This window comes from Centroberyx gerrardi, chromosome 4, assembly GCF_048128805.1.
Source record: "Centroberyx gerrardi isolate f3 chromosome 4, fCenGer3.hap1.cur.20231027, whole genome shotgun sequence".
NCBI lineage: Eukaryota > Metazoa > Chordata > Actinopteri > Beryciformes > Berycidae > Centroberyx > Centroberyx gerrardi.
Window position 1 is genome coordinate 23,519,975 of NC_136000.1, and position 18,375 is coordinate 23,538,349.

The following is an 18,375-nucleotide window of genomic DNA, read 5'->3' on the forward strand; positions in this document are numbered from 1 at the left end:
CACACAGGCATGGCATGCTGATATATGGCTGACACAGAGAATATAGAGGTAGTACAGTACATATAGGAAGTGATAGGTACCACCTCTTTCGCCTTCCATGTCTTTCTCTCTCTTCCTCTTTCTGTCTTTCTCTTGCACGTCTTCACTCAAACCAGGGTGTCTGCAGGTCCTGAAAACATCTTAGAATATCTTAAATCACATTATATAAACTCAAGGTCTACAGGGTCTTGAATACAGCTGAATAAAGTATTTTAAGGCTTAAATTAAGTTTCAGAGGTCTTAAAAATGTTGATTTTTCATTGGTGCGCTGTTTTTCTGATTAGAAACCAGACCAGTCAGGCAGATCCTAAATTCTCATAGGTCTACATTTGTGTTTCTTTTTTACATTTATATGAATTGCAAAATTGGATGCACATTCCATTCTAACTGCCATTTAAAATGTCTCAAAAATTGTTCAATTTAACTTGATGGTACTTGCAGACATCCTGTCAAACTAATTCTGATTTGCAGTAGATATTGTGGAAGGGAGATTAGTGCCTGGCACAGAAATCAAATTAAGTCACTACTGTACATACATCCCAGCTGAAATCCACTGGGAAATAGATAATTAGGTTTGTGGCCCCTAGGCATATTAGTGGTGTGGCTTTCTCTGTAAATGTATTTACTCACTAATCAAGTTTCTGCTAAAATCCATTGCTCAGGGAGAGATGTAAACATCAGCACCATCAGGTTTCTAATATGCTAGCTGAATTTTGTAAATTGACTTCCTCAGTATGAACACTGTTAAAGAAAGTTCACAAATCCAGTGAAATTAAATGAAAAGAATGAAAGCCTCTTCATTATTTTTCTCAAGGATAAGCTCCAATGACTTAGACCATGAATGGACTCATTGCTTTCTGTATTCATGTTGACTGTATTCATTAACTTACTTCACTTACAAGTACATTATTATGTGTCATGTTCACATTTGCCTTGCCGATGTTGTCTCTCTTTGATCTGTTCCTCCAGGTTGAGAGGGTTGGCATGGAGATAACACATTATGGGAGCTTACTGTGTCTTTGTTCAAAGTCTATCTGCTGTATGCTGCAAGGTCTTAGCAGAGGAAACTGGAATACATGAAAGATGATCATCACATTTTCAGTCCTTATCTCTTTTTAAGTTGGTCTTTCTCACACTGCTACACTGATCCTTGGTGTCCCCACCCTCCTTCTCTCTACTATCTCTTTCAAATCTCTCTTTCTCTGTTTCTCTCTGTGTCCTCTCCATCCTTCCTACACACTCTCTCTCTCTCTCTCTCTCTCTCTCTCTCTCTCTGTGTGTCTGTCTCTCTCTCTCTCTCTCTGTTTCTCCCTCTCTCTCTCTCTCTTTCCTCCAGACACACAGGCACAGAGTGAGAAAACATACTGACACATCACTCTTTGCTGTTGCTCAGCTAACTTGGCCTGTGGTGCAGTGCTTATAAGGCGTGATCAGGTCCTCTCAACCACCTTCCCTCCATCCTCTATCTCATTCTCTCTCTCTCTCTCCCTCTCTGTGTGTCTCTTTCACCCACACACAGCACAACACATATGCACACCTACATTCTCCTCCTGTGCAGACACACATCAGATATATTGCGAGATGAATAGCAAGCAGTGTTACTCTAAACTATGTGCTATAACTATAAACAATAGCTATATAATAACATATTAAAGAATTTGATGCATTATAATTATAATTATCATGTTGTTTACCCATTTATTTTCCTGTCTCCTTGGGCATTCTCCAGAGGGATCAATACACTTTCACCAGTGCAGATGGCTGAATCTTATGATAGGATGACTGATCAAAAAGCAATTAAACAGCGCTTGACTTTATTTACAGGGATCCCTAGCAGCAAGCTTAATTTGTGACGAGCAAGCTGTGGATACATTATACCACGTGTCATTGCATGCCTTTGTACTGCATCAGAAATGCAGGTCAACTGATATGGTATATTGTTTTCCCATGAATTGCATGCGTTTGTTCACTTGCGGCTTTATAATGTTAGCCCTTTGTGCACTGTACATTGTTTTTATCTTTATGAGCCCCCTTTAGTGTTGTTGTGGAGTTTTGCAGGACATACTGATTATGCACTTGCGTAACTGAGCTGTGTTAATGAGTCCATTCAAGGCTGTGAATATTGCTGCTATTTTTATCTTTATCTGATCTTTGTGAAATACTGTACATTGATAGGTTAAAATAAGTTTGCCACTAGTTAGTCCTCAGAAGTTGGAAATCAGAAGTCCTGATTCATGAATACAACTGAACACACCACCGGTATTATGAATATTTAATGACATATCATTTAAATGGTAAAAGAGAAAGGCCTCCGGAGTTGAAACACTACGTACTGAAATATCATGGAAGCATTGTGCAGCGTTTTATTTTTTTCCCCTCATTGTCTGACTGTCTCTCACGTGGCAGTGTGTCCTCCCATCCTGCAGGTGGAGTGTGAGAAGGCGGCGCTGCTGATGAACCTGCAAGAGTCTCAGACCCAGCTGCAGCACACGCAGGGCGCCCTGACCGAGCAGCACGAGCGCGTCCACCGCCTCACCGAGCGCGTCAGTGCCATGAAGCGTCTCCATGGAGACAAAGAGCTCGATGACCCGCAGGAGAGTGAGAAGCCCGACGGCGGCTCCCCATCGCCACCGGCCAATGGCCACCATGATCCGGATATTCATGGGTTTGAGATCCTGGAGTGTAAGTACAAGGTGGCAGTGACAGAGGTGATTGACCTGAAAGCAGAGCTCAAGGCCCTGAAGGAGAAGTACAACAAGGCTGTGGAGGGGCAGGGGGAGGAGCACATCCACAGTGACGACAGGGTCCAGGTACTGGATGAACAGGTTAGACATTCTAAGTTTGATTTTTGTATTGTTGCACCTATTAAAACATTGAACATTACAACGCAATTGCCAAATATCTGTTTAGTCTTTGTATTGGAGGATATTGACCTCACTTCATTCTGTTTTGCGCACTATGAGATTACAAATGTCTAATTTGCTTCTTCTGAGCAGGTGACTCGTCTGGAGCGCAGCTGTCGTGAGGGTCGGGAGAGGGTGGCGTGCCTGGAGGCAGAGCTCCGAGCGGCCTCGAGCATGGCCACCGAGAGCCACGGCATGCTGAACGCAGCGCAGGACGAGCTGGTGACCTTCAGTGAGGAGCTGGCACAGCTCTACCACCACGTCTGCCTGTGCAACAACGAGACACCCAACCGCGTCATGCTGGACTACTACCGCCAGAGCCGAGGCACGCGCAGCGGCAGCCTGAAGGGATCCGACGACCCGCGGGCCTTGCTCTCCCCCCGCCTGGCGCGACGCCTAGCAGCGGTCTCGGCCGCTTGCTCCTCCGACTCCCCGCGCAGTCCCATGGACTCCCCTTCCAAAGACCCCCATCCCAATGATACAACAACCACGTCCAACACAGTGGACAGGGAATCTCCAGCCTGCCAGGGCAGCCCCACCCGCACCCCCATGGGCTCCCCAGTAATCAACGGCTCACCTTCCCCGTCCCCAGTGCCCACTGAGGCAGGCGGCGACTTGCGGAAGGAGCCCATGAACATCTACAACCTGAACGCCATCATCAGAGACCAGATCAAACACCTCCAGAGGGCTGTCGACCGCTCGCTGCAGCTGTCCAGGCAGAGGGCTGCAGCCAGGGAACTGGCGCCCATGCTTGACAAGGACAAAGAGTCCTGTATGGAGGAGATACTCAAGCTCAAGTCCCTGCTCAGCACCAAGAGAGAGCAGATAGCCACACTCAGGCTGGTGCTCAAGGCCAACAAACAGGTGAAAACGTGTGAAATATAGGCAAATTGAAGGAAACATACATTTTGGGTAATATCCTGGATAAACTGTACATTGTCATTTGTCATTGTCAGTTTTTGGCAGAGATATAATCCACAATTTATTATCTGGAATTAACCCACATATTGCATTAAAATGCTTAATCCAATTATCCCAATTGCAGACAGCAGAGGTTGCGCTGGCTAATCTGAAGAGCAAGTACGAGAACGAAAAGTCAATGGTGACGGAGACCATGATGAAGCTGAGGAACGAGCTGAAGGCTCTGAAAGAAGATGCCGCCACCTTCTCCTCTCTCAGGGCCATGTTCGCCACTAGGTGAGAGGGGTTCTGGGAAATATGAAGCTGCAACATTCCTTTTAGAGTGGTAGACATACACAGGGGATTTGCATGTATTAATATGAGTAAAGAACAGAACCAAAATGAATACGAAATGAGTGATTGTGTGTGAATTCTCATCTCTCCTTTCTCCTCTCTCCCCTCTCACTATATTGTTACTTCTGTTTTCCCCTCTCCCGCTTTACCTTTGTTTGTTCCCTCTCTCCTACCTTCTTCTTCCTTTCGTCTTTAGATGTGACGAGTACGTCACCCAGCTGGATGAGATGCAGAGGCAGCTGGCGGCGGCGGAGGACGAGAAGAAGACCTTGAACTCCCTCCTCCGCATGGCCATCCAGCAGAAGCTGGCCTTGACGCAGCGCCTGGAGGACCTGGAGTTTGACCACGAGCAGACCCACCGCGGCCGCAGTGCCAAAGTGCCCAAGATCAAAAGCAGCCCGCCCAAAGTAAGTGGCAGAGCCGCCCTCACTGCTCCCCCCAGCCCCACCAGGGTCCACAGCCCCTCCGCCATCACCACCCTGCACACCTCCCTGACCCTCAGTAGTCCTTCTTCCTTAGAATTAACCACCTGTCCCTCCATGTCTCCCTGGACCTATTCTCACAGCCCAGGCCCTGACACAACCCACAACTCGGCCTCATCCTTCCCTTCCTTGGGTCACTCCCCGTGGTCTCTGGGTTCCCAGACCGTCATCATAGACCCCGACTCTCTCACCTTAGAGTTCAGGCGGCTCATTCATTCCAGACAAGACTTAGGTTCGCTCTCCCCATCTCTGCAGTCCAGCACCCCTAGCTCCGCCCCGGTATCTCCTTACCGTCGGGGAAGGTGATGACTCGTTCTTAAAGGGGCACAGCTGGGCTTCCTCTCGGGCATCGGCGCACCCAGCACCAATATCCCTTGGGTACACAGTCCCCAGAGGCCTCAGGACTAGGTGGGAAACAGAGAGGAGGAGAAACTGGTTTCTTGGGTCTATGGTTTGAACATGCAGCAACACTGGGACTCTCTGCTCAGGACGAAGGAGCCCCTGACAGCTTGCTCCATCCTCAAAACAGTGCTGTGCTGTGCGTACACAGTGACTTCAACTAAACTATTTAAATTTTTTAATGAAAAGTAGGATTGCAGAGAATTTTTAATGAAAACATTAACGTATTTCATATTAGGGATCCTTCTCTGGATCTGATATAGTTGATAAGGTGACATCATGTATTCCTCCTCTACAATACTGGGCGGTGTTTTAAAGTGAAAACAAAGAAGCATACTGTGGCATGAGCAAGCAGAGAAAAAAAATGATGGCTGCAGTATGCGCTTTGGCATTCACTGACTCACAGCACCTCACTATGGCAGACTCAATGAATTACAACTTAGACATAATTTTTATCATTTATGAAAAAAATGAATCTATCCCATTAAGCCATGTTTTCCCATTTCTGATATAATGTAAAAACTATATTTCTTCTACTTCATCGATGCATGCCTTAGTCTTCATATCTTTGGAACAAAAAGCATTTGACAGGGGGAGCAGCTTGGATTAATAGCATATAGTGTCTTACATAACAAATTTGTTAATCAGAGTAGCATGGAAACCAGCGAGACCTCCTCTCTGTGCCTCTCTTGCTCTGGGTGCATCTCAGTCCTCTTTGACATTTCCTCTCTTCACTTGTCTCCTCTCCACTCCTCTGTGTGTAAAAGAAAGAAACTGAATGGTGGACAAAAGATCTATTGCAGATGAGGGAAGGAGACAAGGAAATTAGGAAGGAAACCACTTGAAACTAAATTCATCCACCCCGAGACTGATGACCAATGCCTTGATGAACCTCTCTTACAGCATTGCCACTATGTACCACCAGATGGCAATATCTGATCACATCTCTTTCCCATTGGAGACTTTCCTGTCAAGTGCTGTTTGACTCTCTCTCTCTCCCCTACCTCAGATAATCATCTATAATCATAAGTGAAACCAAGGTCCGCTTACACAACATGTAAAGGAGAAAAAAGTCATCATATACGTGTTCATCAACCAGGTGAAAAACATTTTTCCAGTGGAATTGACAAGCTCATGGCAATACGTTTGTACTCGTGTGGACTTTGACTTTATAAAATCAACACAGTGGAGCTCAAGGATATAGTAGCCATAAGCTGGTGTTATGGTGCGCTGCAGCTTGAGTCATAGCTCATAGGGTTTCCACCAGCAGGATCGGATTGTTCAGTGTTAACCCCACTGTTTCTGTCCTCCTCCTTTTTGTGTCGTACAAACAAATACAGTATTGGATTTGCAAGTGTGTGTGTGTGTAAATGTGTCTGTGTCTCTGTCTCTTAGGGTGTTTTGTGTTTTCCAACACCAGTGCTGATTGTGTTCCTCATGAGTTGAACAGAGGGTTGTCTTGTCAGTGTGGTCAGATGAGACTGGTTGACAGTAGCAGTTAGTACGCTGATATTCAGGCACATACAAGCTTATGACTGGCCTTGACAAAGAAGCAGAGGATCACTCTCAGTCTGGCCTCAACCATTATTCTCTGCTTCTTTCACTCTTTTTCTCATGTTGCGCTTCTTGTGCTCCCCTGTCTCATTCTCACAGGCTGCACCATTCATTTACATAGTAACAGATTGATTTCCAGAATGCATGGGGAATATTCACACTCATTATCCAAGCTAAACCAAATTAAATTGCACTGGGGTGGTTATTAAATTACTCTACTCTAGATTCAACTTTCTATAAATATTACTACAGATATTACTATAAGTACTACATTTGTGCAATGAGAACAAAATTATATGGGCCAGGATCAGATTAGTCCCACATTATGAAAATTGCCATTACAAGCCAGCAGCTAACCAGCAGTCAGTCTCTCTTAGTCTCTGACAAGGCCTTCCCCCTGTCCTGCCCTCCCTCCCTGTTGTCTCTGTCCTCTTGTACTAACCCTGAGTGTCACCACTCTGTATATCTGTCTAATTTATCAGTTTCTTGTAGATTGTCAGCAGCCTGCTGCCTCAGTATCGTCACTCTCCCCACAACTAAGGCGAGGGAGAGCCTCCCGAGCCCGCAGGTAACAAGCTATAGAACCTGCTAGTAGGCTCACTGGCATCCATACCTGTCGATCTATCTATCTATCTATCTATCTATCTATCTATCTATCTATCTATCTATCATCTATCTATCTATCTAGTTCATCTCTAACTCATTAGGCCTACCCAGGTCCCTGCAATATGTACTGTACCACATGAACCCAGATGCAGCCAATCACCTCCTATTCAGTATACACATACAATTTTATACATCTTTTCATAGTATCGCAACCATTTGAGTTAAATGGTCGTCCATACTGTTAGGGTTCACACTCAGCAACAAGTTGACGGGTTTCTTTTCACACTGACTGACTAACTGTACACACATTACGGCTGTCAAAAACCACTTCCCATCAGTGGGAGGGAGTGAAGGATTTTTTTTTTCCTTTTCACTCTGCATGTACAGGTTTGCATGGCCTTTTTAACCGTTTATATAATTAATCTCAACTCTGCTTTTTGTACTAGGAAACACAAGCACGTATCTAAACATCATATCAAACTCAGTAGAACTTTAGTTTCAAAGCTATCCAAGCTCAACTTTGGATTTGCACTTTAGCTTCCTCCCTCACCAGCTTAAGCGCTGCATGCAATCACTGACATGTGGTATGTAATGGTTGAGTCAAAGTGAGTCAGTTAAATATATTTTTGTTACCATCCACCATCTCTGTTAATTTTCTACACAGAAATATTATATCAGTACAACTCTCAACCACAACCCCCCCCACTACAAGTCCTCCTTCAGGCTTACTAATGCCTGCTGCTGACAGATCTGAGGCCATGTTTGGTTCAGTGTTGTCCTACAAGCTTGGTTCCAGTGTTGTTCTCCTGCAGTATCAGCAGCCCTTGTCTCTGTGGTGTTGTGAGGAAAGCAGTCTATTTACCCTCGTCACATGTTCCATTTTCGTTTGTTGACTTGGTGTAACGTTATTCTTCCAGACGGGTACAGCTCAGTTGTATATTACTGCAGCCCTTGGATTGCCCGTCTCTCACTGTCACACTCTTACTTATTCCTTTTCTCCCTGTCTCCCTTCACCCTTCCAGTCCTAACATTGCGGCCGGCCTCCGGGAACACCGAGCAGTCCTCTCCAGCAGCAGTAGCCTTCTCTCCCCCTGCGACCCTCGTAACTGCCTGGCCCAGCAGCCCCAACCCCCCGGCACCTAACCTTGCTGCTCCGGCCCAGGCCCTCCCGTGGGTCTGGTACAGGAGACACTTTGTGTGGGGGTTCCCTCAGTTTAACTCCCCCTCAACCTAGTAATCCACCCTGGTGCCTACTGGTCTCTGTGACCCCCCAAAAACACTAAGGCCTCCCTCCCTCCTGGTTACCAGGGTCGCAGAGCAAGGAGCAAGGCGGCTCTCTTCCTCTCCGGTCGGGCCGGACTGACATCATATCCTGCCCAGCGACATGAAACAGAGAATGGAGGAGGACTGAACTGCGGTGCAAATCACGGGAATGTTGTCCCTTATCTATATTGGTATTTATTTATTATCTATTTACTTGATTGGTTATTTATTTACATATTGATTTGTGATATGTTTATGAGATATTTATTACTGGAATGTTTTTTCTGTGATATCATTTGACTGTTTGTTGGTCATTCTTTGAGATGGAATTCACGACATGTTTTACTGCTGTGGTGTAGACTTCGATAACGACGGCTGACTTGGCACATTCACTACATGGCCAATTCTATACTCTTCAACAAAGGAAAAAAAAAACAGTGCAGCAACAGCATAATTTCCTATCAGCAAAAGTTCTCTCTGGTGAAGTGAAAAGGTTTAAAACTTGCCTAACACACTAAACATCATATCATACAACACAGCATTTAAAATGTTAGATTTTGTCAACATAATCAAAAATATGTCCCATTTTTACATGGTGGTGTTATAGTATATCGAGTTTGACATTGCAAATAGACTAATGAAAGTAAAAAAAAATTACATTACGAGGAAATCATGTTTCTTGTGGTGGTGATGGGTTGATTTCAACTACCTTTCTAACGTCACTATTCTTATTTGGGATGCTTGTGTTTTTTTATACAAACCTTTTTTTGGCAAGACATGTGCATAAAGACTATATTTTATACCTCCATTTTTTTGTTTGTTTTTACTGCGGTTTCTGGTGAGGTGGTTCTGTTTGTCATGTAGCTCAGATCTCTTCGGAGACTGGGATAGGTGAGAGGCTGAGGGTTTGACATGAGGACTAGGGCTGTTGGCCTGGGTGTGGCCTTTTGAATTGCACAGGTTTACTTGACCATGGAGTGAACTGACCTCCTTCCTTCTAGCATTAGTTACGAGGAGAGGATTCCGCGAAGGTGCGTCTCTTCTTGAGTTATTATCACCATAATAAGGACAACGTATTCTAACCACAAGGTGTTCTCTTGTCCTCTCTAGGAGTCTTTTCACTGTATTTGTCAGACCCCCCCGAAAAATGAATGAAAGTGAATTGAAATTTGCATCGAATTGAAATCGTTCAGCTGCATTACCCCAAGCGTCATTCTAACATCTCCCTATCTAGCTTTCTCCACATGCTTCTTCTTCCAAACAGTATAAAGTACAAGCACAATTATGCACTATGCATTAAAGCAATAGCACTGGTCGTAGAGTGATCTGGGTAAGATTTACCCGATCTTTCCACTATTTCTGTTACCAGCAGACTGATGAGAAAGGTAGAGACCAGGGACCGTCCCCCAACATCCTTCTCAGAAAATACGATTTTAATGAAAAGAAAGGAATTTATCGGGGACGTAGTTACAGCACTCCTGTCAATTATGTCAATAATGTTTCTTTTTGACACATGGTATTGATCAGAGAGGAATGGGACAAAGTCTGACTGAGTGTGATCTAGTCTGGGATGTTTGAGCTGCATAATCGATTTGCCTGAGTCCCATCTCTCTGTCTTTATACCCTAATACTGTTTTTAATGATGATGTCTGTTCTCTTCACTGCACTGAAAAAACATACTTTTCCCAGATGGATATGAGGCAGATGCATTGAGATTGTCTCCTTTGAATTAAACCATTGTACATTCATTCACCAGTGTGGGTGGATATATTTACTGTCTGGGGTGTTTTCTTGTGAGATATACAGTAGCCATAGAGGACAATCACCAACTAAGATCTACACAGACAGTATAGCGTTGTAATGGCAGATGAAAGCATGTTTGTTACAACAATGGGGAATGAGTGGGAAATTTCTGTTCTGTATGTGTACACATTTGTTGGATTTTGTCTCTCTGTCTATGTTAACAGTGTAGATTGTTGCTTTTGCAACTACAGAGTCATTAAAATATTTGGAGTCCAAAAGTAGCTTCTGAACCCAGGCTCATTAGTGACAATTTTCCCTAACTCTCTTGGTTTGTTTGCACAATATAACCGCGGAAGATAGTCAGCAGAGAGAGACTAATCAAATTAAACGAACGAACATGGTCTAAAAAGAAAGGCAGCAATATACTACATTGGGTTTTACAGTTTCTGTTCCATTGAAAACAGTGTTCAAGTTGTTTCACTAGTAAATAAAAGATCTGTCCTTGGATTTGTATGGGACTTTGTTTGTGTCTGTGTCTCTTTCCAATCATATTTTCAACAAATGAATAAATTAACTTTAAGGAACGAATGAATTTCCTGTCTCTGGAGTTGATGCATTTTTCTATGTAGCAGACAGCACACACAGCACTAATGAAAGGAGACAATTGATCTTCACATGTTTGGACGTTTCTCAGTGTCACATTGAAAACAGAGTACTTGTAGAGTACACATTTATAAGTATACATTTACACATGAGGAATTGTTCCAGTGCTGCAGCATTGGCAGAGTCTGTAACAGCTGATGAATAGCAAAAGATGAGTAAATGACAGATGATCAAATTACAACTCAGTTGATAGATAGATTGAATACAGTAGCTTATGGAGGCTCGTGTTGACCGCATCATCCACAGAGTGGTTCAGTGACAGATGAAGACAGGACCAGCCACTCAAGGCACTTCATTATTACTGAAGTCATCAGTCAAACAGATGGAAATTGCTCCTGTGGACAGGGAGTGGTCAAAGTCTTTTGTGAATTCTGGGGCTAGCTGATTGGTTGGCTGGGCGACGATGCATTTGCTGAGCTCATCTGGTAGTGAGGGGGCTGGTTGGACCTGGGGGTTTCACTTTCTTTCTGTCCCTGTCCAGTTTGTCCTTGATGCGTCTTGGTTGCCTGAACTCTTTGGTACTCCATGACTTGATGTTGTTGTATCTCACAGTGGTTTTGTTGGCATATAGACCTCTTCATAAAAATAAATGTAAAAGTGCACATGGGTTGGTGTAGGTCATTAAAATATCCAAAATTAGTCCAGTTGGTTGAGCTGAGCTAGGCCTGTAGCTCCACCACTGTCCCCTGGGTCCATATTTGAACTGGTGAACATTTGAATGTAGGTGGGGATAATCTGAATCATGTAGTCAGAACCACTAAACCTTCAAGCTCAAATAACTACAGTAGTGTAGTCAAAGGTATGTGCGGCCATACAAATAGCTTTATTAGTTTATTCTCATCTATCAGCTAAATTACCATGATGAGGTCACACTTCCTCTTCAGCAGTTTACCCAAATGGATAACTGACTATAAAACACCAGAAAACATCCTCCACTCATTCTAACACTCTAACAAAAAATCATTGTAATAGAATATTCCTATAGAGACTAACAGTGTGTCTGTGGTACTCAATGGTGAATTTATAGTTACCTTATTGTACTTAACTGTACTTAAATGTATCACTGTAATATTCCTAAGTAGTGATTGTGCTGTGATTCTAACACCCGTTATAGGATTGCTATTGTTCTCTTTGCTTGTATTTTCTCTTATTGTTTAAACACTTTCCAGAAGAAGATGATTTCCGCACAGTATTTCCCATAGATAATTATAGCAAAAAAGATAATGGCATTTGTATGGTAATGGGTAATGACAGGGAGCACCGCCTTCCCAGTCTGCACCACTGCAACTACGCGCTATAGGCAGAGAGAAGGGCGGGGTTGGGAAGCTCTCACATCAAGGTGGCTGTATAGGGAGATAAGCGGATGATCACAACCCAGTAATCATATGCATACAGTAGTTTACCTGACAGCGGTGCCTCTTCAGCACTCTGATGTTACTTATTGACCTGGATATTCAAATTTCCAGAGGCGCGTGTGAGCTGCCAGTCCGCTGCTGTTGGATGCGCTGCTGAGTTGCGCGTCGTATGGAGTCCGCTGCAAGGGGGAGAGCGCGTTTTTGAGAGTTGTTTTTAGTTATCCTCGGTTACTTTCAGTTTGTTTCACATAAGTATTTCAATGTTGGAGCGATCGGCGCCGCATAGAGGAATGGACGACTTCAGAAGAGTCGCCTTTCGAAGGAAACAGCTCACTTTGGAAAAGTCGGACATGGAGCAAGAAGAATCCGCAGGTGAGTTTGAGGAATGTAATGTAGGGTGGCTGTTTTCCTTACTATAATATTCCAATAATATTTCTATAGGGATTTAAATTGACCTTATTGTACTTTAGGGTCTTTTAGATCTATAACATCACTAATGTTCCTATTACATGCCTATAGAATATCATTTCTTAATTCCTATTATTTTATTTCGTGGGTTTTACCTGGACGGCTACTCTCCACTTGTTCTGGATACTATAGATTTTATGGAAACTCAGTGTAATTTTTCTCATGTGCCTTCAAATAGTGTCCTCATTTGGAATTGTATCTGAAAACACTCCATGTAAATGATTATTATACCTGCCTGTCTGGAGACTCAATGTTATCAGTTGTCTCTTTATTGTAACTCTTCTATTAGTCATGCTGTGACCATGTGTTTTTGTCATACCTGAGTTGAGAAAGCATGGAATGACCAGACTAACACACCTATAGTCCTATAGTCCTTGTTTACACACCACTGACTTACTGGCTGCTTCAGCAGGTATGAAGGTTGCTAGGGCAAGCCCCGGCCTGTTGTGTAACCAACTACATACTTCAGGGCATATGTTTTTTCATTTGTGGAAAACACCCACTTCATAGGAATTCTTACAAATGTGTCTAGTCAAGATGTCACCTCCAGTGACTCAAGAACATGCAAACGTGCTTGTTTTTCTCTCTACCTCAGCCTTCTCCTCAATATTGAAGCCTGATTTAAAATAGTGCATAACAGTCCTCATTCCTTACTGGAAATCCATCCAGGCTTCCAGATGGATCTTTGCAGACAGTGCTGCTGCCAGTCAGGCAGCTGAAACAGAAAGTTGGCTCTGAGTTTTAGGCTTGGGGAGAATGCTGACAATTCATGTCAGCACTCCTGCAGTGTGCTGTCTGGGCTCGTCCCAGAGAGACAGAGAGAGAGAGGAGGCGCTGGAGCATTCACATGGTCTCGTCTTATCACTCCAGTCTGCGGAGGAAGATTAAAGTGCTTGTGCAAACATGAAGCTAAGGATACGGTGCCTGAAGTTTGATATTAACTTTGCCCTCTGGTTAATAGGCCTACCACATTCAGGATGAGGCAGTGAGGCTTCAACTCATCAGTGCCAAGTCACAGTTTGCCAGTCAGTTACTAGTCAGTAATAACCCAATTAGACTCACTAAGGTAATGGGATTGTGAGTCAGAACTTGAATACCCAGAGGGATTTTCTGTCAGTGGAACACTATGGGCATTGTTTTTTGGCAATACTAAAATAATAAAGTCAGCTTCATACACATCCCTTGTCCTGTGCCCCCTGTATTGTACAATACCACCATTATTTTCTGCAGTATACTGTATATTATATTGAGTATCCTGGACTAGATGCAGATCTACATGTTTAGATTACGCTTATGGGCCAAGAGGCAATAAGAAATGATATAGCACTGAAGCAAGCAGAGGTATAATGTGGTCAATGTGATGTTACAGCTTATCAGTTTGATTCTATGATCCCCTATTAGAAATTGCTGTTATTCCTATACCCTATGTATTACTATTTTATACCATGGATGCATATTTTCCTACAAATTTCTAATATTCATGGCTCCTACCTTCCTCACAATTCCAAAACTAACAATTATTTCCTCATGTCGCCCCATCGTTTTCGCCCAGAATTGAACCCCCCAAATCTCAATTGCAAATCTTACTGTTTTATTACTCCACCATTGTAAATAAATCTGTCATGCTGCATTTGTAGGAATACAACTGACTTTGAGGTGAACCAGGAATGTTTTAAGAAAGTGAGAGTATTGAATAAAACAAATAAGTCTAACTTGATTTTCCTTGCTACAGTTAAATAGAAATTCCTTCCATTTGACTTGGTTCAATACGACTCTTAATGATCCAGTCTTTTTTATTGTGGCTGGCTGATCCCATGTCTTCTTAGACCACAGATATCCTTGCCTGGATTCCAGCAGAGGACATGGGATTTTTAAAGTGGGCCCAGTGAAGCAGTATTATGCTTATTATGGTTTGTTATGCTTTCTCATTTTGACTCCATACTTCTGCGTCTCTTTTAGAAGATTCACTGGGGGGGTATAAAGGAGTTTTAGGCCGTTCTGTCCTGCTGAAGAAGATGTTTCATTATCATTGATGTCCGTTCTGATCCCGTCTTCCAGGACAGATGGCTCCTTTAGGAAGTCGTTAACTCTGTTGTCCTGTCACAGTGGACTGCCTTATAACATAGATTACAAAACTGCAACATTGTAATCCTATGATAATTCTGTTGCAGTATAGAGCCATTGATGCTATTCCACAGTAGGCCTACATAAACTCTTTTGTGTGCTTGGATTTTCAAAAAATCCCACTGTCAGCCCTTTGTACAATGGATTTAGGTTGTGCAACTGTTTGGGAAGCACAATTAATCCCTATATATGGAGGGGCGTTCCCATAATGCACTACACCTTCTTTGCATTGCCTCATGCACTTCAAAGAGTTGTCTGTTTATGTGCCTCTCCAATGCATGGGGTATTGAGTCTGCACTAGGCAGAAACAATCTACTTTCTCTTTGTTTTGACCATCTCGTACCCACATAAACATAACACAAGTATGTAGCATATTATAACTCTGTGCGCTTGTATTTATGCTTCCCCTCTAAGCTTTTAGAGAGCAAATAGCTCAGGGCATGTAGGTCTGTACTGGGTTTACTCTGAGGACTGCTGCATCAGTATCTGACAATGAAGCTGATTGTCTTCTGTCTGCTAAGAAAGGAGCAGTGGGACTGTATGAATCAGTGGCTCTGTAGTCTGCTAGCCTACTGTTGCTGATCCTGAACTGAAGCCTCTTAGTTTCCTCTACTGGCTTCAGCTCACTTCAGTATAAAAATACTTGCCTTGAGCAGCATGGTTCAGTTCATGATGGCTTAAAGATGATTAATGGAAAGTTGTTTGTTGTTGTTGTTGTTGTTGTTAAGTTATTGTACCACATCAATATAAACTACCCACAAATCATTTTAATGGCTCCTAGTATGTTGCATCCTTCATAAGAAAAAACAGTATCTGAGTGATCACAGTATGGCTGAGCCAATGCACTCAGCACCATTCCAATTTGAAAAGGTCCACTGGAAAGTATTTCCTTTGCCTTCTGTGGTTATACCCGAATTACAACCTTGTAAATTACCCATGAACCACTGTGAGGAAATTAATGCCAAGACATCATTGCCACTATAAACTAAACTGCAGGCCAGACAACCAACGGCTTGTGTTTTGTTAGTTCAGCTCGTTGTAAACTACTGTAATTTCTTACTCTAGGTCAGTGAACTTAACAAAAGGTTAATTTAGTACACATTGGGGCCACGGACCTCCATTTGATGATATTTTGTCTCTGGGATCCAACTCTGAGAATATTTTTATTGTTGGATATTATTTTGTCCAGAATTCCATGACTGTCTGTGTTATAGGTAGGCCTAGAGAGATAAGAGTAAAACTATGATAATTATTCTACATTCTCTAATGTGTTAAATTCTTGTAAATGAAATAATGGTTTAATAAGTTTTTTAAGTTTAATAATTTATCAATTTGCTGGGGACCCCCTGGAACTCCGTCAAGGACCCCTGGTGGTCCCCCGACCCCACGTTGAGAACCACTGCTCTAGGTTACGATGATTCTTAGCTTCTGTTGTTTAGCTATGTTCCCCTAGAAAGTATTCTGCTCTCTGTCTTTTTGCACACTGGTCAGGTCATGAGACTGAGTAGGAAGCCTGGTCCTGATAGTGGCTATCATGTACTTAGAGTAAACCCATCAATGCATTGATCGTCAATCACATGCTTGGTGCTCCTTCTTCAATGCTAACATGTTGTAAGTCTTTTTTTCAAAGATCAGAAGACTTTGTGTTACAAATACTACAAGATCAATAAGCGTAATGGTGTAAGTGACTGTGCTTTATTATGCTGCAGCATGTGCCAACTGTGTTATGCTATGGGGAGGATTTATTGCACGCTCGGCCAGTTCTTGAAAGCAATCTTTTATCTTAAGCAGGGGCGGAAATCACGGGGGGGACAGGGGGGTCCGGACCCCCCCTTCCTGGGACTAACAGAGAGTTGTCCCCCTCAATATATCATTGTAAACATAACTATATAATTTTAAATAATATAATAATATGCATTGAAAGCACTTGTGCTAATTATAGACGCAAAACAATGCGTTTTTAAGTTTCGAAAGATTGAGTCCCTCTCTCATATGCCTCACAGTGGTTTGGTCCACTGCCTACCTGCCTCCCCGAACCCCCACACACACACATTAGCCCTCGGTACGAGTGTGTGTGGAGGATCTCTGGAAGTGTGTCAGTGGTGGCAGACCTCCAGTAAGTAGCTGAGGTTAACTTAAAACAAAGGATGTGTCAGACATTTTTCTTTACTTCTACCACTCAATAGAATAAAACACATTCACAATTGTAACCAGACTACATTTTGTTCCGTTACCTCGCGGTTGAATCTTGTGCGTCAGCGTGTTGGTACGGAGCCGCGTCTCCTAATGCATGTGTGTGTATGGAGGCAGGAGGTCTGTCCACAATTAAAATCATCATAACTCACTGAATTTTCGACCGATTTTCAAGCGGTTTGGTTTGTTACAAATGCCAGACATGTATTTATGATACAGGATAGTTGGTTAAATTAAAATGCGGGATTTCATACCAAAATACTTTATCTTTTGTAGATGGTAACAGTAATATTTCTATAATATAATATTTAAGATTAACTTACCCTATGTAATTAGGTTCTAAGTATTTTTTTTTTTTCTTACTGCATGTAAAATGGCTGCCACTATGTTATTTTGTTCATAATTTTGGAAATAAATGAAGACTTAATTAATAAAAAAGACATAATTACAACAAACATTATGTTAAATATAAGTACGTTTCTGGCAGGCTTCATAGCGTTCTGGACTTTTACACACTGCTTTTTCGGGAAAACAAAATCTAATTAGGCATATATTAGCTTTAGTTCAGTTAATGGGTGTTGCATCTCACCTACTACTGTAAATAACCTGCATGCTGTGTGTGTGTGTGTGTGTGTGTGTGTGTGTGTGTGTGTGTGTGTGTGTCTATTTGTCGGCCAGCCAGGTCAGTTAAAATGGCAGAGAAAAGAAAAACAGACATCCGATCATTTTTCAGTGCACCGAAACGCCAAGTAGAAAGACCCCAGTAATATCAAAGGCAATTTGATAAAATCTTCATAAGAAAGGAATGAAGTGCTTATGGAAATGTTTCATAATGGACCTCTATATACATTTAATACAACAGTACTTTTGGCGGCACCTTTGGTGTCCCCTTCAGGAATTGCTCTTGAGAAATTTTTCTGTTTATTGTCCCCCCCAACAGTGAAATGAAATATCCGCCCTTGATCTTAAGGTGCTCGGAGCCAAAGGTCATAAACCTGCAGTGCCAAGAATCCGCTGTAAACTGGATTAGAGACAGTTTTTCAATTCTCTGGTCGAAGGTGTAGTCATATTAAGCAACTGCCTGATTCCATTTTGTAAGGAGGTCTCTCAGGAGTTTGTTAGCTTATTGTGCACCCATTGTGTTCATGTAATGTTTATTATTTGTTTGCTGGAGGAAAGGGAGAGGTACACAAACAAGGTGGAGTAAACACTTGAGAAAGGATTCAAAACCACCTTCTGATCTAGGGAAATGCATTACTGCAACATCTAATTTCATTAAATAATACAGGATTACTTCATTTCCTCATGTTGCTGTGTCCCCTGAGTGTC

At 42.7% G+C, this 18,375-nt stretch overlaps 1 protein-coding gene across 3 annotated transcripts in view; it reads left to right on the forward strand.

Annotated features, from left to right (window-relative positions):
• bicd1a (bicaudal D homolog 1a) overlaps positions 1–8,380 on the forward strand; it is a 43,982-nt gene extending 35,602 nt beyond the window's left edge. Inside the window, exons 5-10 of one of the 3 annotated variants that reach the window (XM_071896842.2) lie at positions 2,466–2,864; positions 3,036–3,806; positions 3,988–4,139; positions 4,393–4,603; positions 7,114–7,199; positions 8,260–8,380. In XM_071896842.2, coding sequence (XP_071752943.2) covers positions 2,466–2,864; positions 3,036–3,806; positions 3,988–4,139; positions 4,393–4,603; positions 7,114–7,199; positions 8,260–8,380 — 1,740 coding nt within the window. Of the gene's footprint in view, positions 1–2,465; positions 2,865–3,035; positions 3,807–3,987; positions 4,140–4,392; positions 4,604–7,113; positions 7,200–8,259 lie in introns of those variants that run through there. The other 2 variants (XM_071896841.2, XM_071896843.2) reach the window with 2 other exon arrangements.
• The last annotated feature ends 9,995 nt before the right edge of the window (positions 8,381–18,375 follow it).